The sequence below is a fragment of the Drosophila tropicalis genome, unplaced genomic scaffold, assembly GCF_018151085.1.
Source record: "Drosophila tropicalis isolate 14030-0801.00 unplaced genomic scaffold, ASM1815108v1 contig_593, whole genome shotgun sequence".
In the NCBI taxonomy this organism is placed as follows: Eukaryota; Metazoa; Arthropoda; class Insecta; order Diptera; family Drosophilidae; genus Drosophila; species Drosophila tropicalis.
The window spans coordinates 16,733,858-16,760,597 of NW_027173070.1; the positions used below are offsets into that span (position 1 = coordinate 16,733,858).

At 36.5% G+C, this 26,740-nt stretch overlaps 1 protein-coding gene across 2 annotated transcripts in view; it reads right to left on the reverse strand.

Annotated features, from left to right (window-relative positions):
• Positions 1-903: 903 nt before the first annotated feature.
• dpr12 (defective proboscis extension response 12) overlaps positions 904-26,740 on the reverse strand; it is a 101,666-nt gene continuing 75,829 nt past the window's right edge. Inside the window, exons 3-10 of one of the 2 annotated variants that reach the window (XM_068290906.1) lie at positions 16,093-17,167; positions 9,146-9,270; positions 8,287-8,376; positions 6,404-6,571; positions 4,808-4,942; positions 4,513-4,726; positions 3,867-3,978; positions 904-3,778 (exon numbers count right to left, since the gene is read on the reverse strand). In XM_068290906.1, the coding sequence (XP_068147007.1) occupies positions 3,760-3,778; positions 3,867-3,978; positions 4,513-4,726; positions 4,808-4,942; positions 6,404-6,571; positions 8,287-8,376; positions 9,146-9,270; positions 16,093-16,189 (960 nt within the window). In that variant the 5' untranslated portion in view covers positions 16,190-17,167 and the 3' untranslated portion in view covers positions 904-3,759. The remainder of the gene's footprint in view (positions 3,779-3,866; positions 3,979-4,512; positions 4,727-4,807; positions 4,943-6,403; positions 6,572-8,286; positions 8,377-9,145; positions 9,271-16,092; positions 17,168-26,740) is intronic. The other variant, XM_068290907.1, reaches the window with a different exon arrangement.

Below are 26,740 nucleotides of genomic sequence, written 5' to 3' on the forward strand. Positions count from 1 at the left end.
TAATTAGCTGGACAAAGGCAGCAAATATTTGTTCTACTAACAACAGAGGCATAGTTGGAGATTCTAGGAGAGAACTCTGAGTAGAAGGAGTCATAGAGGTCACTTTAGTTTCTAATCTAAGTCCAAAGATTTGGTTTCAATTAGCATTGCTTATTTTACAATTCTTTCCCATAGAAATTTGTACTTAAATCCCAAATTTCGGTTTATATCCTAGTCGTTTATTTATAACTATTCCATATGCGCCTTATTAATTGACTTTAGATTGATTGTGTTTCTATTTTTGGCTACCAATTGTTAAGGTCTTTTCCGAATTTCAAATAGATGTGTCAATAAAACAACTTAAAAGCCGAAAAATATAAAGCCTTTATAAAGAAAATTACAGATAATACGATTTCTATCATTGTGGTCATAAAGAATGATGATCAAAAAGGTTATTTTTTATGAAATGGTCTTCACTTTGTATGGTCGTTGGGTAAAGCCAATTAAAATGTTAAACTCTCCATTGACAGGACATACCCTGATAAAAGCTAAGCAGGAATACAAATAGTTGTAAAGAAAAAAAGTTTACTTTTCAGTCTTCCAAGATTTTTGCTCAAAGGTATATGTGTCATAGCATTTACCTGGATTATAGTTCCTGCTAAAAACGTTCTAACAAGTTGTGAAATATCCTTGCCATTTTCAGAAATTGTATCATTTACATTTGATTTCTATTTTTATTAAACTTTAAATTACTTAATTACTTACTTTTTATTACTCCTTTTTCATATGGCTGCCTATTGCTCCGCCCACCTTGCCCATTGTAAGAAATGAATAAAATGTCTATATTTTTAGTTATTATTTAAATTACATTTATTTTCTCATGATAATCACTTGATGTATTTTTGTTTTATTGTTTTTTTTTTTTTTTTGTTTTTTGGTTTTCATTGTTTAATGCATTTCTGTGTTTTATCGCTTCTTTTACTTCAATGCAATTCATTTGTTTTATGGCCTTCATTTTCTCTGTTGCATTCTACATTCTTTTCATATTCCTTTCTTTTTTTTTGTTGAAACTTTTTCATTTTTTGTGTTTTTATATTATATTAAATTCATATTCATCAAATTGTTTTGTAAATTGTAAATTTTACATTTATGCGTACGAGCATTTACATTGAAAACGTTTTTATTTCAAATACACATACACATATACATATATATATATATACATATGTATATGTATATAGCAATTTGTGTTTCTGTTCTGGAATATCTTATCATTATATTGTTGGTTTTGTTTTTGTTTTGTATGGTTTCTGAGTGTGTTTGCCATATGTGAATTGTATTAATTAGTTAATGACCATTATCAGCCATTCAGATTCAGATTCATAGAGATTCGTATATATAGAGTTTAATTAAAAATATTTACAGTGGAAAATGTTTAACAGTGGGTGTGTGTGTGTGAGTGTCTGTGTTTTTGTGTTGGTGTTTGTGGGAAACCAAATAAAAATTTCTTTGTTTCATGTGGATGGTTTGGGTGTGGAGAGGGGTTTAACTATTTGGAAGGGAGTGGCATATATCTTACATACACACAACAAACACATCGAGGAAACGGTGAATTGTATTTTGAGTACATTTTCGAATGGCTTTGATTATTCATTTGCTATGCTAATGTAAATCTAGTCAATGATTCATCATTCATTCAGAACTCTAATTCGAGTATTCGAAACAGGGTTTCTTTTGTATTTGTTGGGTTTTGTGTGTGGTAAATTACGTACTGGCAATGAACGAATAGTTGCTGTTTGTTTCATCGTTTGATTTTTGATACTATTAAATCTTCTAACATTTACCAATTATTCGGTTTTTATATATATATTTTTATTTTTATATTTATGTAAGAATGTTTCATTTGTTTGCGATTAAAGTTGATTCTCGAGAAGTTGTACATTTAGTTTATTTACGTAGATTCTTTTTCCGTTAAATCTTTTTCATTATGGCGACCTGTTCGATAGGTAATCGGGTAATCTTCTGGCTCTTTGTTACAGTATTTTGTTAGGTGTATCAAAAGTTCGAGGGAAATGGAATGAAAATAGAAAAACTTTCAGTTTTTTATTTTATTTCTTTGCAATTTTAAAGTAAGCCTCTACTATGTATTTGTTGATATATCCTTGCAGTATCTGAGTTTCAGCCTTTATAGCAAAACTCTGTGATTTATTGGATCGAACACATTCATTTCGAGTAATGCCATATTTTGTAATAAAAACTCTACTGAGTTCCTTGAGTCCTTGAAAATTTTAAAAAAGACAAACAACTATATATTAACCTATTGACAAAGTTAAAGTCAGTTATTCTTTAAAATAACTTATTTATCATTGACTTTTGACAACTTCAAATTCAAAAATGATAAAGCATTTTCTTGCTGTTTTCTACTGCAAGGGTATAGAAACTTCGGTGCACCAAAGTTGCAACTTTTCTGTGGATTGCTACTCATTTCATGATTTTTGGCTAATGATTGCTGTAAATAATTATCCTATGGCTAAGACTATGCGCTGCTTTTGCTGTTGCTGCTGCAATTAATTACCACTTGATACTGTCATTGGCAGACTTTAACCGTTAAGCATACTGAACCCTTTTTAATTTTATTTTGTTGCTAACCCCTCTTTTTTGTGATTTTCCCGTTTTTCCCTACGAGCCTCGAAACATTGCACATTTTTCAGTCAGTTTTCTTTTTTTTTTTTTTTGTATGCCTTGTTTATATATTTACAGAATTTAATTTAATTTTCTTTCTCTATGGGTGTGAGTGTGTGTTTGTGTGTGTGACATGCCATTTGCAATAAAAATTTATTTACAAACTTAATAACATAATTAATTATATGTCTGTATGTATTTGGGTTTCGCTCCTCTTCGGTTTGGACTTTTCCTTTTTTGTGTGTTCGTTTGTTGGTTTTTGTTTTTGGTTTTTTTTTTTTGTGTCCATGTACTTACAATATATATGTCTCTGATCCTTTTAGTTATCAATTAGCAATTAGTAACAGTTTTATAATAGCATTTTAATGCATTTTGGTTTCAATATTTGGTTTTTTATGGACTGAAAATTGTCTACTTAGTATGCAAAATGGTTTTCTGCAAGCAAAAGTTTGGTTAGATTTAATCAGTTCACAGAAACTAATATATATATATATATTTGTAAATATATATAGCATTGGTTGTTGCTCGGCAAATTAAAGTTAATAACAATTAAAAGTCAACACGGCTTTGCTTTATGTTTTGGTTTTGTTCTTTTTTTACACATTGTAAGTATCAAAATGAAACATATAGTACATATATATCTTTTACTGTACATATAATAATCAAGGGAACGGATCAGGGGCTTGGATGGGGCTTATGGGGGTAAGGTGACTTCAATCTAAACTAATTTTATGACTTAATAGTTAGAATTTGTTTTAAGTTTAATTATTTAATGTAAATGCCTTGCATACATACACACACATACTATATTTTTGTTTTTCTGATTGATTTACTCAATTAACTTGATTTTTTTTTACACTTGAACCGAGCTTAGCTTAAATATGTGTTTCTGTTTCTGTTTTTTTTTTTTTTGTTTTTTTTCATTATTTTTGTAATGATGGTTTTTGGTTTAAGGACTAACATTGAAATATAGCTTAGATAGGATTTTTTGTCTCTCTTCTTCTATTTCATCGCTCCTCGGTCATTTCACTTGCTTTGCACATTTAACTTCTTTATATTAATATATAGAACTATATGTATGTGTCGGTATTTAGGTTCTTAGGTGAGAAAAATACGTCTAAATTGGCAACAAAGGAATTAAGATAAGAATTTGTTACATTTCTGCTTCTAAAAATACGATTCAATTTGTGTCTAATCTCACTTACCTCACAACAACCGTGTTCAGCAAGAGGCAGGGTGCCAGCATTGACCTAAATATATGCGCCAGGCGATCAGCCGAGGAGGTCTTGCGTCGCGATATGGCCGCCATATTGTCGCCTGCAAGTCATAATAACAATGGTTAGATATATTTTTAGCATTTTGCATTTGCATTTTAGCTGCAACACAAACTAGATTGTCATTTGCCATTCCCTAGTCTGATACCCTGAAATTGGCGAAAATGGAAAGTATTTTCGACTTTGAGCAAAATATCCTTCTTATATTCTTTGGACACTGAGTACTTACATCTCTTATATCTTAAATTGATTTTAGTATTATTTTAAGTTTCATCTGGCCCAGCAATTTATATTAAAATGTTCAACTAATCAACAATTAGTCAACATATGTATCTAAATATGTATCTATTTTAATGGCATCTCTATCTTAAAACTTAATGGCCAGGGTATCAGAACGTCGACTCATGTCGAAAATTGTCTGATGGTCCTTTTTGGTTCTAATTTTCATTTAAATAAGCTGACAGGTGGAAGGACTGCAGAAATTGCAGAAATTTGCATATTTCCATTTACACTTTCTTATCTCTAACATTCGAGTTTAGTTTGTTGCAAATTGTCGTTTTAGATAGATGAAACTTACCTTTTGATACGAATACATAAATGCTGGCTGGTTCGGTATTACTGGCCGAGCAGGTGTAGTTGCCCGAATCGGTGATTTGTGGTTCTCGTATTATCAAACGACTCTGGGTTCTTGGACCAGGTGTTGTCTCGATCGATATATCTCGCCTTGCATCATAATAGTTGATCAGACGATCGTTTTTCTGCCAGTAAACATACTGCGGTGGTGTAGGACTCTATGGAATGGCAATTGAAACAAAATTTGTTGCCCTTTGGTTTTTAAATTCTTCTTCTGTATTAGTTTTAAGTTAGTTTACCTTTTCAATAATGCAAACCAAATTGATTGTTGAGCCCATGTCGACATGCAATTCACCAGAGCCAAGGATGAAGGCCTCTGGTACAACTACTTGCAAATTCACAAAGTGCGAAATGATGCCAGTTGGTGTGGAGACCTGTTTGTTTGTATTTGTTTTTTTTTTTTTTTTATCGACAGAAAGAGAGATACATAGATAGTTAGATAGATGGATGTATAGAGAGATAGATGGATGGATGTATAGATGGAAGTGCGGCAATTGAGTGCGATTCGTATACGTAATCAACTTGAATGTTGAATGCACCAGTAAACTGAACTCTCTACTTTCAACTCTAAAGCAAAAGTCGATGCCAAAAATGTTGCTGGTTACTGATGCTTTCGTTTTCTCTGTCTCTCTCGCCTCTCATTGAAATGCAAATCAAACAATTTCAATTTGGCACGCAAAAATGAAACAAAAACGTTATCCCCACCCCAAGAGAGGTTACCCTACCAATAGCATTTCTATATACATTTATATGTACGTATATATAAGTGGAAAAGTGCTCCGAAGCTGCTCTTCCTACACGTTACCAAATATCCGGCAGGCACTAGCAATTGCTACTCCTGCTACTGGGTACTTTTGCAGCTATTGCAGAGCAATGCCAAAGGAAAATAATCATTTTGGCATATTTGCATGCAGTGCTCGTTGCTCCGGAGATGGACGAAAGGACAAGCGGACAGGCAGACGTGCGGACAGACTGACATAGAGGCGGACGGACGGATGGACGAGTAAACTGACTGACTGAGTGACTCACTGGTATGTGGGCTGGCTTCTTATATTGAAATTGCATGCAAACAATTTTGAAATTGAAGCTACGTTTTTTTTTTTTTTTTTTTTTTTTTTTTGAGAGAGAGTGGAAGAAGCTTTCGAGTAAGGCAAATGAGGAGAGGAGGTCTCTGGGAGAGATAGCCTCAATCCCCAATGTTCTTCCACGGAATGGCACTTGTGATGCAAACAGAGTTACAGTTACTGTCAAGTGTCCATTGCAGCCAAGTTTCAACTTTGTTGCTGGTTGCCCTTTCTTTCATATACATATGTAGACTTTCGTTCTTTGTCGTTCAAGTTTCCTACCAGTCACTGGCTAAATTTGTCAATGTCCAGTTGATCTCCCAATGACAATGCCATATGTTCATTTGTCTTTCTCTCTATATATATGTGTCTCTGCCCCTCCTGTTTCTTTTTTTTAAATCGAACTCCTTTGGCTTGATTTGCATATTACAATTAAATCATGGAGAAAAATCCCCGTGTGACATGAAATCAGCGAAACCCAACCAACAAAAAAAAAAAAAAAGAAAAAAAAATATCCACAGAGCAAAACAAAAAAAACAAACGAAAAACGAACGAAAGCCCCAAAAACCTCAATATTGCGTAACCAAACGAGCGTACACATATATGCAAATGCACTTTAGTTTATTTCAACTGCGCACGCTGCATGCATAAAATATGCATGAATGCATGTATGTGAAGCCGCCATCACCCACTTGTCCATTGGTCCTTCACCCTCCACCCAACACTACTGGCGATGCTCCAAAAGCATCTGGCCCGAAACCCCATTCTTACCTGGCACTCGTACATGCCGTGATCCCGCCGCTGAACAAACTTTATCTGCAGCGTCCACATGTTGGAGCCAGGCGTATGAAGTATCGCGAATCGCTCATCATTTGTATAGAGCTGGGCACCCGATGATAATATATGCCAGTCCCGACGGCGTATCCAAGAAATCTGATTCTGTGTACAAGGAAAGTATTAAATATATCAGCATAAAGTTCATTTCATTCATTTATTAAGCATAATTGCCAGCTAACAGCACAAAAGTAGGCAATGAAACATAACACAACACGAAGAGTGGATGACATGTCCATGCAATTAGCGAAACATATTGTGTGCGTGGGCGTGTGGATGCGTGTGAATGAAATTGTGTGACTGAGTACGCGTGTGTGTGTGTGTGTGTGTGTGTGTGTGTGTGAAAAAAGGAGGTGATTATAAAAAGCTCATCAACAACAGTCGCCATTGCCACCACCAACGCTACCACATTGTGGTTGCCATGCTGAGTTTATGGTTTATGTTGCTTTTGCCATTTCCTCTGCTCTCGGTGTTTGTTGGCTGTTGCCATTGCTACTGCTGCTGCCGCAGTTTGTGTAAAAATAAATTATGCCATGGTCTTACTTATGGATAAAACTATTTTTAAAAGTGGAACAAAAAAGGATTACATTTAATTACAATTTCATTGTGTAGACGTCACGAGTAAATGACAAGGAAAACTGTAACTATCAACAAATTATAACATAAGACAAAACAAAAGAAATTAACTTTGCTTTATGGCCACATTTATATTTTCAGTATGTCTCTAAAACTAATTAATGAATGCTTATCTATCACAATGTTATCAGCAGCCAAAAGCATATCCATTTCGGTTTAGCTATATGCAGTTCCTTTGTCAATTTTTGTTCTCTAGCACTCAGCATTGTTTTCTGCTTTCATTCACTTTATTATGTTCTAATGATTAACAAGTTATAGCGTTGGTGGAATGTACTTTGCCGTTGTGGGATAAACTGACCAGATAATCATGTAAGATTGCTTAAAGACAAAAAGTTTTTCTGCGATTGCCATATGTATGTGCCCTATTCGATATATAATTCTATTGTCGATATTTTTCATATCTTTTAACTTTATAATTAAAATATAGACAATATCAAAGAGTAATGAAATTTTATAAATTACTATTCGTTAATCTTCCCTAACCGCATAAGAAAAAAGTTTTTTTTATATTTGCTGACAAATTGGTTCAATGTGTTTGAGTTATGTGTTCCAAAATGTTAATAGACATTTCATCACATTTTCATTTCTTTTCGACCTCTTGCGTGTGCCTCCATTGTGGCATTTAATTGCTTGTTAGCTACTCCCCCTCCCCAACCACTTCAACATCAGCAATCAGAAATGGTTAGAAATGTCATTCACTCGGAGCCAAAACGTTTGCTTTTCAACTGCAAATTAAGCGCTTGTTCAGTTTTGTTTTGCTATGTTGTATTTTTGAGGGTGTGTGTGTGTGTTGGTGGGTGGGTGTATGGGGTGTGTGTATGTATTTCGTGATAGCTGGTTAACAAATTAGACTTTTGCGTGCCATGCTAAAAGAAATGAGAATGAAAATGGTAAATGGAAAATGGTTGTGAAATATGCATATATAGCTGAAAATGCATACAATTTGGGATGGAATCTAGAATAGAAATGAAATAAAATTCAATTTGGAGAGACACACTAAACAAAAATGAGAAACTAAATATGCAACGAAGAGAAACAGAATAATAATAAGCATTGCAACAGAAGAGGATTGATAATTAAAACAACTGAGAGTGAAAAGGCGAGTGCGAGATGGACAAAGAGACACAGAGACAGATAAAAGGAAGACAGAGACAGAGAGAGAGAGAGAAAAGAGAAAAACAAACCCAATTTACACCCACTCTATCCACGCCGGAGACTTTGCAGACCAGGAAGGCGGTGCCACCAAGCTGGACGGTTGTATTGTGCGCCATCAGCTGTTTTGAAAGAAATGAAATGAATAAAAAGACACGGGAGAGAGAGAGAGAGAGAGAGAAAAAGAAAGGAAGAGAAAAGAAAAATACAAGACAAAAAGTTAAAAGTTCATTTTTTAGGGGAAGAAGTGAGACGCTGGCACACTGTTTGCCACGTCGCTCAATTAGTCAGTAAAACAGAGAAAGCAAGGACCTCGAGCAGACCCAGGATGAACTAGCAGCTATCGTAAGTATGTGCTCGATATCAACTAGACGAACGGGAAAGAGGAGTTGGAGCTAGGGGGGACAAAGACAAGTGACTGGCACGGAGTTGGAGGTGGTCCTGTGGTGGTTGTGGCGTGCCTGCTATTTGGATAATTAGATTCGAAGCCAGGGCAGCGAATGAAATATAAATAAGCACTAAAGATTAATTAGTCCGGACTAGTGCGGGTTCGCTATGGCCTTCGCGTTCGCATTTACGTTTCGTCTTCATGTTTCATGGTAATTAGCCCTTATCTGGCATTATCCTGTAGTGCATTTCTGTGCCCCATTCTTCCTTCCATTTTTTCTTACACTAATGTTTGCTGCATTTTTCGTCCCATCAAATTAGCATATTGACGGACAGAAAGTGAAAACTATTTTTAAGCTGACACTGCCATACTTCATCAATTTGGCCGATGACATAAAGTAGCAAAAGTCCAAAAAACTCGAGTCGCCTTACAGTCAATTCAATTTGAATTTGAAATTAAAGTGAATCTGCATTGACTGAGATTTTATCATCTGGTCAACTTACCTCACTATCCTCGAACATTGGACTGTCGCTCGAGTCGAGATTATTATCCAATTTTGAATCGGCATTTATACCGCCGCGCATCCATAGTTTCTTCCAATCGTTATCTGTGAGTATTGACTTTTGATCTGCAAAAAAAAGACAAAAAATAATAAGAAGGCAGCCCGAGAAAGACAATAAGAAACGAAGTGAATAGGGGGTAGGAGCCAAGTGCAATTGTAAATCGTATTAAGGATAAGATTGGCCATTGCATTCAGCTGAAACCAATCGAATTTACAATGAAAAAGAACTGCATTTGGCAAATAAATGTGATTGACACTCAACCTGCTATAAATTGCGTCTACCCTTTCTCCACATCTCATTTATTGTTTTCTGGTCGTGGCAGGATTCTCTTCTTGCCCTTCTTTCTACCAAAAAATCTAAGCCTGTTGAAATAATAAAGTATTTGATTGACGTCCACCAAGCCCAGCGTTTTATTTATGATTATTGCCGCTACATGGCATTTATTGATTTCAACGCTTGTTATACACACAAACACACATAGTCCACTTATACACACAGACAGGAAGAGACACACACACACACATACATACATCAATACTAACACCATTATCATTTTATATTTTGTGTCTATTTTTGTGTTTATTCTTGTCACACGCAATAGGAAATTGAATTGAAATTTAAATGTTTACGAGTTTCCGCTGCCTTTGTTTCATTTTACTCTCGGTCTTAGGAAATTTCCACAAGCATTCAATCTTCTTTTATACCTTTCTTTTGCTGTTCAAGAAATTTGAACACAAAATCAATAAACTATAACAAACATTCATTGGTTCTTTTAATAAGCACTTAGAAATGCGTATACAACAAATTTCATTACCAAAAAAAAAGACGGAATCTTTCAAGCTTGATTTGTAGACATAAAATTTGGGTCAAGAATTTACAAATTGCTTTGTGCAAAAGGATCTCTATAAAAAGCAGTGCTATTAAATTTCATTTTAAATGCTTAACATTTAAAAAAAACATGTTTTTTCCAATTCTATAGACGCTAGTTTTCTGTCTATCCAATATTCGATTTCACATGATACGCAATTATTATTTAGTACATTATTGTCCACAAATATGTATTAAGATTATGTGAATTAATGGTGGGATTGAAGCATTCATTAATGTATTTCTCCTGGAGTTGATGAATGGGTTTGAAATTCGTTTAGGGCCAATCGGGGACCATATTTAATTTTTCTTTTCTTGTTTCATTAAAGAAAAAAATCTATAAAATAGCAGCTAATAATACGGATAATGATTCAATACCAGCACACGATATTCGCTCACTGAGTCAATATTTTGAAGATTCTCACTTTACTGTGCAAATTTAAAGAAACCCCCAATTGAAGTTAAATTTTGATTGTTTTTGAAATAAAATCCTTTTTTGAGATAAAAATCTGCAATGCAGTACCTTAAATAATAATTAAAAGGTTTCTAGAATTTCACAGTTAATAATTGCTTTTTTTCGCCTGTTCATTAAGAAGTTTGAAGGATTTGCAATGTAGTTTAATCCTTTAACAACTAAAGCTTATTGTCAAGGATCTATCTGACCTACTTTATTAAAAAAACTGAGAATGATACACATTTGTACAGATTAATAATTTAAATCAAAATAGTCCTCAAATAATTATATTTTTTCACCATTAAATGAACTTTAAGCTTTAACTTCTATATGCCCAAAAGGAAGTTTTCTGCAGCCTAATTTGTTTTCTTTCTCTTTTCTTCAGACCGGCAGCAAGTTTCTGCAATGTTTTCTTTAATTTTCTAATATAATTTCAATCAGTCTGAGCCTACAACTACAATCTTTTCACTTTTATGGAAGTAACTTTGATGGCCATGGGCCACCAATTGGTTGCTCTGCCCCATCTCGTCTTTTCCACATTAAATGAAGCTGCACGTTTATGAGCTTAAGCTGCTGAAATTTAAGTAACTAACAAAGTGAGCAGGCAGAAAAAAATTGTTAGAGGGAAAGAGACAGAGATGTAACCTGGTCTTACCTACACGGTGAAATAGCAATCAATCAGGCAAACTTTGAAGCGACTCACATGAGCCGCGGCAACAAGAATTTGCCAATTTGTTGTGAGGCACACACATACGAAAAAAGTAAAAAAAAAGAAGAAAAATAGCGAAAAAAATCGTTGAAGAAGAAACATACAAATGCGCAGTGTCGTTGTCAGTAGAGGAGTCCCTACTACAGACCCCGCCCTTTCTTCCCCCAGCCCTTGTAAGCGCTATAAAACACAGCGAAGCGAGCTCACAGTTTTATTGCCTCGTAAATTTTTATAGTTCATACTTTAGGCATGTGCGTATATGCAATGTCTGTGTGCCAGTATCTTTGTGTGTGTGTGTGTGTACTGCACTTGTATTTGTATCTTGTTTGCCATTCCACACACACACACACACACACACACGCAAAACACTGAGATACAAGGATATCTTCCTTTGTTAGCGCCAATGTAATTTATGTGTATTGTATTTAGCCCGCCTTGGCTCTGTGACGTCAAAAAAGTTCGCTTGGTCACACTGCATTGATTTTAAATTTGTTCATGTAAATACAATACAAACACACACACACACACTAACACATATTTACATATATTTCATTTGCCGCATATTAAAAACAGGCACACAATACTGTCAGCCTATTAATAATAAGAGAAGGACAATGCCACTCAATTCGGCTTTTGAAGTCGACTCGAGTCGACTTTATGAAGGGTCAGGTCGATATTGTTGGCCGAGAAACACATATATATATAAATTGTTGATATATTTATATATTTATCTCTGCATTTGTATGCATGACAGGCTCATATATACAGACACACACACACAGAGACATAAAGACCTAGACTAGGACAAGCTGAAATATATTGCGCATGTTAAGAGGAATGTAAATGCTCTCTTCGACTTAGACACAAAGCCAAACGAACGATGAACCAGCCGTCAGTTTTAGCTATTCTAAGGTCAAGTGGTAATCACACCCCTCTTTCGTCCCCCCTGAGCAATATGATTCTAGAGAGCAGTTAATAGGGAAGAGAGAACGATTGGGTAGGGAGGAGGGATGGGGTAGCGTGGGTGTGGATACGCGATAATAGTGAAAAAACACGCACTGCTAATAAAATGGCTAAAGTCGCGCATCCTGTGCGTTTGCGTTTGCCTTTCTTTTTTTTTCTTTTGCCTTCCATTTCTTTCCGTCTTTGGCCTACTACTACTACTACTTACATACGCGTTTCGTTCAGTACGTGCGCATGTCAGCTGCCTGCGGCTTAGGCGTGTGAATTATATTATGCCTGAAAGTAGGCAACTGTAATAAAACTTGAGCAAAAAGCAATAGAAATGGGCAAAACAGTAGTATGAACACAACAGAAAAAAAAAAAAAAATGGGGAAAAAAACAAACCCAAAGAAATTGAGGCCCCAGACTTTCATTCAGACGCCGTCGCCACCCATTCATCCAACCACCGGATGCCTCAACAAAAAGTAGCAAAAACGCCGGCTATAAGTTTTCCCGTTTCGTTCATCGCATTTTTCATTCCACATTTGACCCCCGTCCTTGCCCATCCCTTTGACCACCCCTAGTCATCTTACTTGCCACACTGAAAAGCGATAAATAATGAAGTCAGCAAGTGCGGCTGGCATGCTCGCATGTTTATTATTAATAATAAATATTTCTTGTCAATCTTCCCAGTTGGAGCGTTTAAGTTGTATGAGTCAAAGTCACGACATCGGAATTTAACAATCCTCCTCTGGCCCCATACCACCACCACTTCTGCATCATCGTCTTTCAACTGTAGTTGTTGTGTGCACTTGTCATGTTTCAAATTATTATTTATCTATCTCCGACTTTCTCTGTCTCTCTCTCTCTCTTGTTCCCACACTCAATATATCTCACTTGGTCTCTTTGTCTTTGTCTCCATGTCGTCTGGCTTTTTGTTAACCTCACTCCCTCTCTCTCTCTCTGACTGTCATTTCCCTTCTTCGTCATCCACATGGGGCGTATGCGTAATATTTTAATGCCCTCTCAATATGTTGGCGTTGTCTGGGTTTGGCTCTGGTTCTGCTTTTGGCTGCGAGTGTTAAGCCGGAAAGCTGCTTAAGTTGACGCCCTGTGCTTTGGCTCCCAGTGCTAAGCACTTTTTAAGCTCCCCTCTCCCTTCCTTTCCAACACTAACTCTCCTTTCGTATCGCATCGCGTACCCTCTATCCATAACCTGAGCCAAAAAGATCGCGCTCCTAACCTTACACATTCGCATACAACAGAAAAAACTCAGACTCATACATACTATGAGCTTAATTTTAAAACCACTAAGCAAATTTGCAAAATGGCTTAAACCAGCTAGCAAAGAAACAGCAAGAAAAAGGAGAAAATGGTGAAGAAGAAGCAGCTGAAGTAGAAGAAAGCAGGCGAAAAAAACATGGCAAATTGCAAAATTGTCACTTTGTGTGTGCTTGTGTGAGTGGCCTTGAGGCAAAGCCAAAAGCAATAGAAAGGGGAACGAGAAATTGAGACAAGGTGAAACTAACTTGGTTGGGCGAAATTTAAGCAGAAAAAAAGTACGTGAATCAATCAGTAAGAATTGTACCTAAACCTATCAACAAGTTAAATTACACTTAGAAAAAGGGACTGAGCAAAAATACAGACAGTGTGTGTGTGTGTGTGTGTATTTACAGCATTGTCATGTTACCTTACTTTTGCTTGAAAATTCCTTAAAATAGTAGCATTGCTATTTCTTATATCAATTTGCCTGCCTCTTTATTCTCCGGTCCCTCTCGCCGACATCACGCAAAGTATTAACCGAGACTTGTTTTCACTCATTTCCCCATGCCCACCATGCACACGCACTTTAAAAGTCAATTTACAAAAACTTTTTTTTTTTCGTTACTTGCCACTCTGACAAAAAGATTTGCCAGCCAGCCGCCACAAGGTGGAGGCGTCGCAATAAATTTTCAATTTTTGCGCTGTCACGCGAGCTGGCATACCCATTCTATTTAATACGCCGCCACCTTCATTCGATGCTGCCTTTTCATTTTTTGTGTTTTTATTTTATTTTTTTTGGCTTAACAGAGGAGGAGTAGAAAGAGTCTGCGACGTAATGAGCGGACCGCGAGGACTCTTCGATAAGGTGTCGTCGTTGTTGGCGGCTTTTGTGGATAATTTATGCGTAACGCGTTTGGGCCAGCCCCAGAGCAGTGCCAGGCAATGGCAGTAAGGGCACTCTTACTCTCCCTTTGTGTGTGTGTGTGTGTGTGTGTGTGTGTGTATGGTGGTTCTTTTAGGTCAAAACCAAAGCCACAAGGGCAGCAACAACTACAACAATAACAACATGAAGATGGTGGGTTGTGCCCTCTAACGCTAATCTCTCCCCTGTGTATTTTTCATTATCCTTATTATTTGTGAATGTTACGTGTTGGCCATAACTTAGACGGGCTAACGATGCGTATACGTGACGCGAACACACACACACACACAGCGAAACACTCAAATTCAGCGAGAGGAGGAATGCCAGCGATAGCAAGTAGAGTTGGGTGTGGTCTGCTTTTAGGCGTGCAAATTAGCAAAAGGTCAAAACACACGAAAAAACCACCGTAAAAGCAACAAAAACCGGAAAGTATGACAACCCAACATACGCGCTGATGAAAAATTAATAATAATTGTTTACTAAACAATTGGCCAAGCTTTAAATTGTTTACCTGTGCCTGAAAATAATTGCTAAAAGTTTGCTTTGCCTTCTTCTACTTTTATAGCTTTTACTATACCCTGCTTGCCATTTCGTAAAAGGGTATGCAAATGTCTGAAAAATCAGAAAGAAAAAATGTTGAATCCTAATTTTTCACAATTATAACTGATTGGATGTAAGAGTTTTGCCCAGATTTATATTCTTTCTTTCAACAGTGAATCGGACCTAAAGAATGGCTAAAAGTCATGCATTTATCTATATAAATATCATAGTCGGATCAAGGGAGAACTCCCCTCTTTTAAGGAAAATCTAGTAATCAATATAATTTGTCATATTTTCATCTATAAATTTTTAATTAAAACCGACTAAAAGTTAGAAAAAGTATTTGATCTATAGGGTATTTTGAAAAGGGACACTAGATTTAATGCAAAATTGTTCATCATGTTTCGCTTTTGTCTCGTTTATGTGTTTTTCATTCCACTTGCTTAGTTTAGCGTTGAATTTTTCTTTTTTACTTCATTCTCTTTCTTTTCGCTGTCGTTCCTCTTGCTGTTGATATTGTTCTGCATTCCATTTACAAAATGAATTACAAACATTAAAATGTATTCCTATCTTAAACAATTTCTCAAAGTCTTTGCCATTGTTTCTACGCTCTTCGTTCGCTCATTCGCTGGTCGGTTGCTTTTCTTATTAATGAAAATATTTTTGGAGTGAAAGTTTTAGCCGCAGGTGCATACTTAGCAGGTCGCTTAGACAAAAGTAGAAAGAGATAGAGAAAGAGAGAGTGGAGAGAGCTCTAAAACTGTGGAATATTTAACGTTACTTTGATAATAAAATTTTCTAGCATAATAAATCCGTAAATTGGCAAAGTTTAGCATTAATTGTAGGCTCGAGCTTTTCTCTCTATCTCCATCTCTATCAGTTATTTTAACTTTGGTCTATCTTTCGCTCTCTTTTCCTCTCTATCTGTTTCTCTATTTCTCTGTTCCACTCTTGAAACGATTTGTTGGCTTTATGCAAATATTAAAACAAAATAAACTGCTGCATACTTTCAGGTGGAGAGGCATAAATTTCGTTTTAATTTACTTAGCACTTGAAGTTAAGCCTTCTCCTTTTGCTCCCTGCAATGGCCTTAATTAAATTCGATGCCAAAGCAGAGCATGGTGAGAAAGTGAAAATAGGTAAGTAAGTGTAAGGATGGAAGAAGCAATAGCAGTACTATGTATACGCACCTGGCTCCAAAGTGGTGGCCAGCAGCAATGTTGGCAGGCAAAGCAGCAGGATCCGCAGTTCCATCAAATGCATGGGGGGTAGCAGTCGTGGCGGCATTATTTCTGTGATGGTGGTGGTGGCTTCTTCTCTTCAACTCTTACTCCTATCTCCTATCTAGCTCAATGGCTCTTGTTGTGATGTTGTATCTCAACACGTTTTCTCCTACAATCGCACACAATGCGAGTGCAACAGGGGCAACAGCAACATCAGTGGCATCAGCCTCGGCATTAGCATTAGCATCAGCAGCAGGAGCAGCAACAGCTGCAGCAGCACATCGATGCACTATTCTAAGAAATCGTGTTGGAGACTGGAGTGGTTACTATTATATGGGCTGTTGCTTATTAGGGTTAATGGCTTTTTGAATGAACACGCTGGATCCTTTCAGAGCTTGGAGCGTACATATGTCTGCCTGGGTGCCTCTCAGCTATGATGCGTTGATAAATGATGCAGTGTTGCCACTTTTTTTTCCTGTCTCTCTCTCGTGTTGTTATTGCTGTTATTCTTGTTGCTCCAAGGCGTTGCCTTCAGCTATTGTTATGTAGCCGCCTGTCAATGCGTTTTCATCTCCTCGCCGAATAATTTTCACTCTCCTCCTTGGCACTTGCCACAGCTGCTTTTCTTTTCCTTTCTGAACTTTTCTTTTCTTTTCGCTTTTCTTCTTTGTATTTTTTTTGTTGGTTTCTTTTCTTTCTTTTTTGTTGCTCAGAACTTGGCTAGTTGGTTGCTGATGGTGTGATGTTGTTGTTCTTGTTGTTTGTTTGTTGCGATGGCAAAACTTCATGCATGTTTTCCATCATTTTTCATGTCACTGCGCGAAGCATTAGCACATTAAGCCACGTTCCTTCCTCGTGTTCTCACTCGTAAGGCAGGCAGAGTAAAACACAAAAAAAAATTAACACTCGCTTTTTATGAAATTACATTCAATTTGCTGTAGTGGCTGTTTTTTTTTTTTTTTTTTGCTTCCTTCCGGTGTTGTTGCTCTTTCTCGCTCCGATGATGAATGGTCTCTAATCGTTAATGTCCTTTGAGAGAGATCTGCAATGGAGAAGCCACATATGTAAGTTCATAAATATTTAAATGTACATCTTAACATTTCAAATCAATTTGTTCTGCGGTAAATTCTTTTTATTAAAAGTCTCTTATTTGATTCTCATTTCACTGTACTTGTCTGTTCGTTGTCTAATTCATTTGCATATAAAATGAAATTTATTTATTATACCAGAGCTAAATTTGCCACATTATTTATAGGTCAGCTCAAGAGGCAAGAGAGCGGTCTAAGCGCGAGGATATTATGCAAAACGCTCTCGTCATGGTCAGCCCCAATGAATACGAGTGTGTCCAACAAATTTCTAGCTAACTTAATTCTCTAGCTCTCTTGCGGTTGTTGTTTTTCATAAATTTTCCCTTGCTTTTTTATATATTTGGTTTATTTTTCTAAACGCGTGACTGACTTTATTTAGATTTTTATGTTGCAAAAACAAACCAACAACACAAAAAATAAAGAAATGTTGATTTGACTTTGCGATACCCTCGAAGCAAGTGAAGTAAAAAGTATAAAATTTCAAGGAGGAATGGATTTCAGGAGAAAGGACATGATCAGTTTTGGGTTAAGTGTCTAAGATACTTTTACGCTACTCTTACAGGGTATTCAGAAATGGTGAATTGGTCAACAAAAAAGTTTTTATTGCAGCATCTCATAATTTTGTTGGCTTTTTGTGTGTGGTATTTTTTGTTTTGACTTGCTCTTTTTATATATTTTCTTTATCTAGCAAGTCTTTATTTTAAGTATATACTTAATTTGTTTTTTTGTGCTTGAAATTTTTGGTGGCCTGGGCTTTTATGTGAAAAGTTCCAGCATGCCCTTACCCAAATAATGCTAATGAATGTGCCTCGCTCAAACTACCAAATAGCATTTCTACAGCCACTCTGGCATATGCACATAAATTAAAATTGAAATTGAGCCACAAAAATTACCAAAGCGGTCGCTCATTTTAATTACAAAACAATGTGGCAAGAGGAGTTGCAAAATTTTGCGCTGTTGCAGAAAAGTATGCTATACTTTTGCTATTTGCTATGGTATTTAATTAACGCTCATGCTGATGTTGTTACTGTTGTTGGTGTCCATGCGGACAACAAACCAAACATTAGCAAACGTCAAGCGGCCTGAATTTATGACACACTCGTGTGCAATTCATTTAAATTGATAAAGGCAAAACAGTTAGAGAGCTGCGTGGAAGAAGAGTGTGAGGTGGGGGAATGGGTATATACAGTATATATATACATATAGCTTTTTGTGGGTGTGGCCAAGTGAGATTGTTCAAGAATAGTTGTTATTCTGCTACTTTGCTTCTTTCACACTTTCCCACTCTCACTCACATAAGTATCAAATGCAGCAGTTTAGAGTAATTCGCAGAGTAAATGTCATGCCAGAGGAATGCTTCTTTATGTCTTTCTCTACCTCTCCTTCTCTCTCTCTCTCTCTCTCGCTAAATGTGAGTGTGTTTGTGTTTGTGTGAACTATACAACACAACTATGCACTTAAATGCAGTCACGTACACACTCACAGTCATACATAGAGGAACGTACATATTATTATCTTGACACAATGGTGCCATAAAACTTAAAGACCCCCACAGCAGTTTTGCCATTGCCTTTGCCTTTGCCGTTGCCTTTTGCCATTGCCTGGGCAAGAGCGACAATGAAGGACATCGCATTTTCCATCCCCACCTATTTTCTACTATTTTTTTTTTTTTTTTGTTTCTGTTTGCCATACATCCAGAGAAAAGTTTCACCAGGAAAATCGACTTAAAATTGAAAATGTTTGTAATTATATGTACACACACCAAACAAGTAATTTGCACTCTCCGATTGTGGAATGTGTGGTTTAAAACAAAGTAATGCCATAAAAATTCAAACATGACTCCATACTTTAACTTCATACTAACGGCTAACTTTGGTATACTTTAAATAAAGTACCTACTCATATTATAGCTCATGCGGAATGTTCTAGAATTGAAAACTCTATAAAAATAAATGTACTCTGTTAACTCGAGAAAAATGTAGAAATATAATAAGAAGTAGAGAAAAAATTGAGTGAAAACTTCAAAGTAAAAAACTAAACTAACTTCAAGTCGTACTAAGAGCTAGGATATATTTTATTTCCAAGTTAAAAGCATAAAACCTTGCTAAAGAGTAACTAATATTTTGGTGCTTCTTATATCAGAATTATATTTCCAAATATCTATTTAATTTTTTTAACAGAATCTACCTGGTTGAAAGCAAAAGTTTACCCAGTTCTGTAGGATAATTTCCATCTTTACTTTTCCTTTCTGTGAAAAAAACAAAATGTCTGTCAATGTTGGCAAGCTTTTCCAATCGTTACACTTTGCCTCAATTGCATGTTAGATTTTCTTCTGTCCATTGCAAGACAATCTGCTTTTGGTTTGTTTTCTCCAAGTGTAATTTTTCTCTTCAGTTTTCTTTTCATTCCGCTTGGCTCTGCATATGCGCATTTGTTTGCATTTTGCACAAACCCTCAGAAAACTGCCCCTCTTCGGTTCCCGTCTTCAACCGTCTTACCGCCTGCCCGCCCACGCTTTGCCGCTTTGGAGGTTATATGGAAATTGTAATAAGTTGAAAACCAAAAAGCTGATGTCATGAGGTTAGTTGCTGTGGCTCAAGTTTCAAGCGACAATCATGTGCTTTTCTTTTGTGTTTTGTTTTGCTGCCTTTGCCTTTGCCTCAGCCACTGCCACTGCCCTGGCCTGTGCCTCGGTTGTTTCAGTTGTTGCCTCTGTTGCTGACCTCATACTTCATTTTGTAGCTTTTGTTTGGCATGTCATCCGACTCTGTGCCTCTCACTGTGACTCTCTGACTATGACTACTGAGTGTATGTGTGTGTGTACTTGGTGTGTTGGTGTTGCATAATGCACTGAGACTGGGACAGCTGAGGCTGTCGGAAATGTAACAGCATGGCCCATTCCCTGCAGCTTGAATCCCCGCACACACACACACACACACACACACAGTTAACACATGCATAAATATTTCATATGACTTGTGTATGATTGTTGACAGTAATTGGTTTAGTTGAAGTAAATTATTTAAAGTTAGTTTAGTTGGAGATTTAGTCAAACCGCATAAGTAACAGGGCGTATGATTGATATGTTTATAAAACATTCGCCAAGTCATGTCACCTATTTATACAGATTTACTTTTGACTTTCAATAATTTTTTCGAATTCGCGATTTCTCGCTTTCACCCCTCAATGTGGTGTGTAATGTGGGCGTGGCTAACCGCATTCACACATGCTCATACAATCACACCCTATTCGAATAGTTCCACATAACTTTACATCACCATTCGTAAGTGTGTGTATGTTTGTGAATGTGTGTTGATTATCAATTTGAAACCGCCCGCTCTTTTATTTACTAGTTTGGCTTTTCTAATTAGTTGGCATAATAAATGCAATTACAATCGAAAGGGGCGTGGCATCGTGAATGGGCAATGTGGAATATTTTAGATAGGTAATTATTGAAACTCTTTGTTACTATGCAATGCATTTTCCATTTACGATTTATGATGTATTTCTCTATAGCCCTCTCGTACTACTCCCGCACATATCTTTTGGCTTTTAACAATGAGCATTTTGCGGGCAGTTGCCGGACACGTTCTAGCCACAAATTCAAATGGAAATTGCGCGTAACGCATTGCACTTGAGTGCCTGGCATAAAAATGCGAATTATATATATAAATTTCTTTTAAAGTGCCGACAATGTAGTTACATATCGGTAATGGGCTTATATGTGTACACATATGTATATGTATATGTATGTATGCATTTGGGGTTACCAGTGAGTGTGTATGTGTGGGCATTTTGCATCTCTCACACATTTCCGTTTCCGCTGCATTTCACTTGAATGCCTTTAATTTGTGCTATTTTTATTCACAGCCTTGCATGGCCTTTGTATACCCTGCACAAAGCAAGAGATCTAAGTACATTTTGATTTAGAAAGTGACTTGAATCAATTTCACTTTCTATCGGATTTCCTATAAATATATTATAATACTTAAGTTAATGTATTTTAGTTGTCTTAATTTCTATTGCATTCGGGAATATCTATTGAGCAGTTTATAAATTTCAACTTATACATTGTAGTAGTAGATCTTAGGCTTTATTTAAAGTATTTTGTATTACATTATTATTTATTTTAATATATATTGCCGCTTTTGCTTTATCGTCTGTATTCTATGCTTGTAACCCATCGAATGAATCTCTCTCTCCATTCGTCTGTCTGTTTCTCTTCTCTTCGTTCAGTGTTAATATCCTGTCTTAATTAACTTTGGCATAAATAAAAAATTGTAATTTTCCAAACGTGAAATAGCAAAAATTTTATAAGAAGAAGTCTAGAAAACAACAAATTCAAATTTTTTGATAAATTTCAGTAAGTGACATGCCCCTATTAGCTGTAGGGTATATTTAAAATCGGCACACTGATTTGCTTACGGCCTTTTTGCCACTATAAATAATTGAGCAATTGTGTGGCAAGTCAAATTGCCATATAAAATTTGCATTTATTTCAACGAAACAACTCAAAAAAATATATAAAGGGGAAGCATTTACGCTTTAAGTCACGCCTTAAGTTGAAATGAATGAGGTTCTGACAATTAAAAATGCAAAGGTTATGTGCAAAAACAAAAAGAAGCAAAAATCTTACGTTTTAATGTTTTCATTATGGGCCCCCAGATGCCTCAAAACGATTGGATAAGCTTGGCCAGAATCAGAGGATCAAGTGGACCACAAGCATGCACGTGCTTTGGCATATGCATTGCATGTTTGCTCTCTGTTTGCCAGCCCGCAATGAATCCTTGCTTGCTTGCAGAAAGAAACTTGTTCTTTACAGAAGGAAAAAGAGCAAAAACAAAATACTGCAAAGTAAAATGAAAAGGAGAGAGAAAAATGGTTTGAGCAACTTGCAAGTTGCAAAAGTTTTTCAATTTAAGCCTTCCCACCAACATCATGCCAAGCACCTACTACCTCTTGCCCCTTCTCACTCTTTTTGGGGGGGGGGGAGGTAGCACCCATAACTTGAAGTTTCTTTTGCCATCATCGTCGCTACTGCGGCTGCTTGTTAATTTACCACTAAAAAGTACAATGGCCACGTTTACGTTTTTTTTTTCTCCCTTTTAGTGAGCTATTTCATGTTGCATGCAGTTTGTTGAACTTTATTTTAAATCGCACTCATTAAGCTTTAATTAAAATAACCAAAAACGAAATGACAGCCAGTAAGTTGTCGACAGCTCATTAAGTTGGCGTTCGCTTAAGAGCCGAACGCGACCCCCAAAAAGTATGCTACAAAAATGTTTAAGACGCCATTTGCCTCCTACCCAATCTGTCTCTCTCTCTCTCTCTGTGTGTCTGTATGTGTGTGTGCGGGTGTTGGTGAGTTGTTTAAAGAAAAATTGGTTGCAGTAATAATAAAAATAAAACTATTTTCAGTGTTTATTTAAGTTTAGAAATTGTACAAATTTTCGTAAATTGTTTTGTGCTTTGCCACGCTTGTTACAGGCCAAAAGGGAAGAAAGTTTTGGCCAACCCAAAATCTCCTCCTTTCCTTCATCGCCCCCCAATGAACTTTTCCTTTGCACTAGGTATGTGTATATATGTGTGTGTGTCACCTCACCCTCTTTTCTTGCTTTCTGCCTGCTTTTTTCGTGCATGCAGCAAAGTTTTAGTTTGGCAATTTTGCTTTTCCGTTCGTTTCGTAGCGAAATTTTCTTTTTGTTTTTCTCATTTTTTCTTTATTTATTTTTTTTTTTTTTTTTTGCTGTGTGTCCCCCTTCGTTTTTCTAATATTTATTTTTATTTTTGTTAGGGCAAAAATTTTTGTTTTCTGCCCTTTTTTTCGTTTTGTGCTTTGTTAGTTCCGTTTCCGCTCATAGCTAGCAACACCCGCGTTTCCCCGAATTCCCTCTCGTTTGCGCTCGTTTGCCCTTTGCTCCATTTTCATTGCTTTGGCTGGTTTGTTTTTATTTCATGCAGCGTTGTTGTCAACTCATTTCTACGTTCGGTGATTTATTTTCTAAACAATTAAAGAAAAACAACAAGTACAACAACAGAAAAAGAATATTGTACAAGCACATAGACACATACACACACATAGACACAAATGCACAGTGGCAATAACTGGCTGACGGTGTGGCAGATAGGCGAACACGTGTGGCAGAGCTTTATGAATTTTTCAGTTGAATTATTTACAGGAAAACGCAGGATAACAGTTTGTGCCGCCGCGCCGCGGCTCCAGGTGAATTGAAAAACGACCACAACGAAAAACTTCCAACTGCCAACTGTTTCGCTTAGGTTTATTTCTCTCTCTCTCTCTCGCTTTGTTTTCTTTTTATCCTTGTCTATTTCATTTTTTATTTCGTTTTTGCTAAATGGCCCCCAAACATTTATGCCACAGAGAACATTGCAGCAGCAAGGCGCATGAAAATAGACAAAAATATGCCATTTAAATGGGCGAAATATAAATGGCAGCAAGCAATGTATGAGATTACATTTTTTATTTAGGCCATGCAAAATGGGTAGAAAGCAGAATCCCACCATGGCGATGATAACTAATTTTTGAACATTTCTAGGCCGATCCCATAAATCAATCAAGGTGTGACATAGATGAAACACTAATCCGAACATGTACATATTACTGGAAGTTAGCTTCGACTTTATGCCATACTTATATTAATCATATTGTCATACAGTCTTAAGTCATGTTGATTGGACATACTTGGTTTCCAAATAGACACAAACGCAGTAAAATAAAGACAACAAATCAAACTTCAAAATCAGAATTTTGTCCAGCATTTTCTAATTTACTTATTATTGTTTTTAAATGATAGGCCGGAGTCAATGCAAAGTATGAACATATATTTGAGATCTTCAAAACGTTTACCGACATCGATATAACCGGCATCTACAAAATTAGAATATTCGATTATTTTTAGACTTTCCCCTTGGATGGACTTCTTCTAAGGCCTTGTTAAAAGGAGTTGGCAGCTTCAACCTTCTTACTAAAACTACATCATTAATAAAATTTTGAAAGTAATGCAAAAACACGAGAGGTTTCAACGCATCTGCAAACTTCCGTCTTATGTTTGAAAATGAAAATGTTCAAGTACTAGTACAAGTACAAGTTGTTGTATTAGTTGTTGCAAACTTGTATCTAATTATCACATTTCTCGTGTGTTTCTTTAGCAAAAGGATAAGTGAAAAGTGATCCCTGTTCTTCAGTTCTGTGTTAAGTACTTTAAGCCCTTTAAAAGTCCAAATATGAAGGTGTAGAGTTTTTAACTATTTCAGAGTTTGCTTGATATAAGACCTAGATCCAACTGCTTAAGCCAATTGCTTTAAAAGCGAAAATAATCAACGTCACGAGTTTGCTAAGCAAACTCATCCTGGATAGTTTCTTACGCTGACAGCGTTTGCCACAGCATAACTAATACAACGTGACTGCAATGTTTTCATACAAAATTAATTTCGCTTCTTGCACCTTTTTTCCTCCACGTGTCTTTTTTTTTTGCGCTTTAGTCAACCAACACATAAATCTTGGCAGGTATTTCATTAAACTTGCGTCAGGCAATGTCGCAGAGCGTCGCTGCTCATAAATAACTATACATATATTGTACATATATTTCCTCCCGCACAACATACACCCACAGCTATGTTCTTGGACGTAACCAACAACTATGCTTTACACCTACAAATGCAGATGTGCGTTGGTGTGTGTGTGTACGTGTGGGAGTGTGTATGTAGTTTCACCTATAAAGTCATGTAATCGTCTTCATAATTCGCGCCAAGACAACTCAACTCAACTCAGTTGAGTTCAGTTCAGCACTGCTCTGCTCTAGCCCAAAAGAAACTCTTTCCACCCATTCGACGTATGTAATGTTTAACGCGGCGCTGTGAACAATAAAGCACATACAAACACACTGGGGAAGAAGAACGGGAACAGGAACAAGCCATAAGTAGAACTTTTTCCCTGCTCCAGTTCAGCGAAAAACTACTGAAATTATGCGCATTTATCAAAGCAGCCGCAGCGGCAGCAGAAGCAGCCGGAACACCATCATTGTAGACGGAGACGGAGCAAAGACGAAGCCAAACTCAAACTCAAAACCATCTAGGACTTCGCGCAAACGCGCACATCTACAAGCGCAATTACATGTAACACACTTACACCCACGCATGGGGAAAAGTGCATGCAATTTTGTGTCAGAAATTATAAACTCAATGCACACACACACACACAGCATAAATTTACGCACACAACATTCAGAACAATCTTATGGACGGTAGTCTGTGTTAAGGCAAGAAAAAGCACAAAGTAGAATGCATTGAGGTAGTCGCCAGGACCACCAGGAGCAAGCCTTTGGCTTTATAAAAAAAAACTTTTCAAACACTGAAGACACAACATTTTATCTCCCCTTGCTGAAACGTGACAGTTTCAAATGATTCTATCAAATATTTTAAGTTACAATAAAGTATATTAGTTTAGTTGCATATCTTATAATTATAATTACATATCAACCTTATAACTTTCCTATATTGATTTAATGAAATATATTTTGAAAATTCAGAATATTGCAATTTCTGGTTTTTCGACCAATTTTCCCTTCTCCTTAAAGTATCTTGTTACGATTCTTTATCCATAATGTGAAAATTTATAAGCATATTTGATATCTTCAGTACTTTTCCTTGCTTTTATTCTCCGAAAATATATATCGAATATTCAAATATCTGTATAGTGTTGTCTATATTCTTCATTAAAACTAAACCTAGAGCAGGGTTGAGATAATATTTCTTTCTTTCTATTTCTCTCCACCCTTTGGTGGATTTGTTTACCCATTTTTATTATTTTTACTTCCATTTTAATTCGAGCTGGCTCTCTTTTTGTCTTCTCAATTTCTTTCTATTGTTTTATTTTCTTCATAAAATAATAAAACCCTTCGCCTTTTCAAATTGTTCACTCAACATTGCTGGATATATAATAGTCCAGCAAGAATGTCTGGACAGGCTCTGGTAGGACTCTCATCTTTTAAATTCGGTTTTTACTGTTCCTTATGCAAATTGTCGCCTCAGCCATCGTATTTCATAAATGCATAAAATTAATTTTCCACAACGCACAGTAAAGCTTTTTCCCTTATGTGTTTTTTTGATTGATTGTTTTCACTTTGTGGTGTTGGTGCTGGGGCTGGTTCTGGTGCTGCTTGTGACGAAGCTGGAGGAGGTGGAGTGCTTTGGGCCAAGTTCTACGTTCTGGGTTCTGGCTACGGGCTTCTTTTTTTGAGTGTGTGAGAAATGCATTTGAATTTACAATGTGTCAGCCTCGGGCACCATTAATATAACCTTCTTTTTCTGAGCTGTACTCTGCTGGTCCGCCCTGCTCAAAAAACCGCCCATATATTTATGATGGGCCGGGTCACAAGTTTTGGCAATGCATAAATATTGTTAACACTCTCCCCTCAGCTCGACATGGCCAACGACCGAGCAACATCATCCCGGCCAGATAATAACGACTTGAATTTACGATAAACGCTTGCCGTTGCGGATTTGGT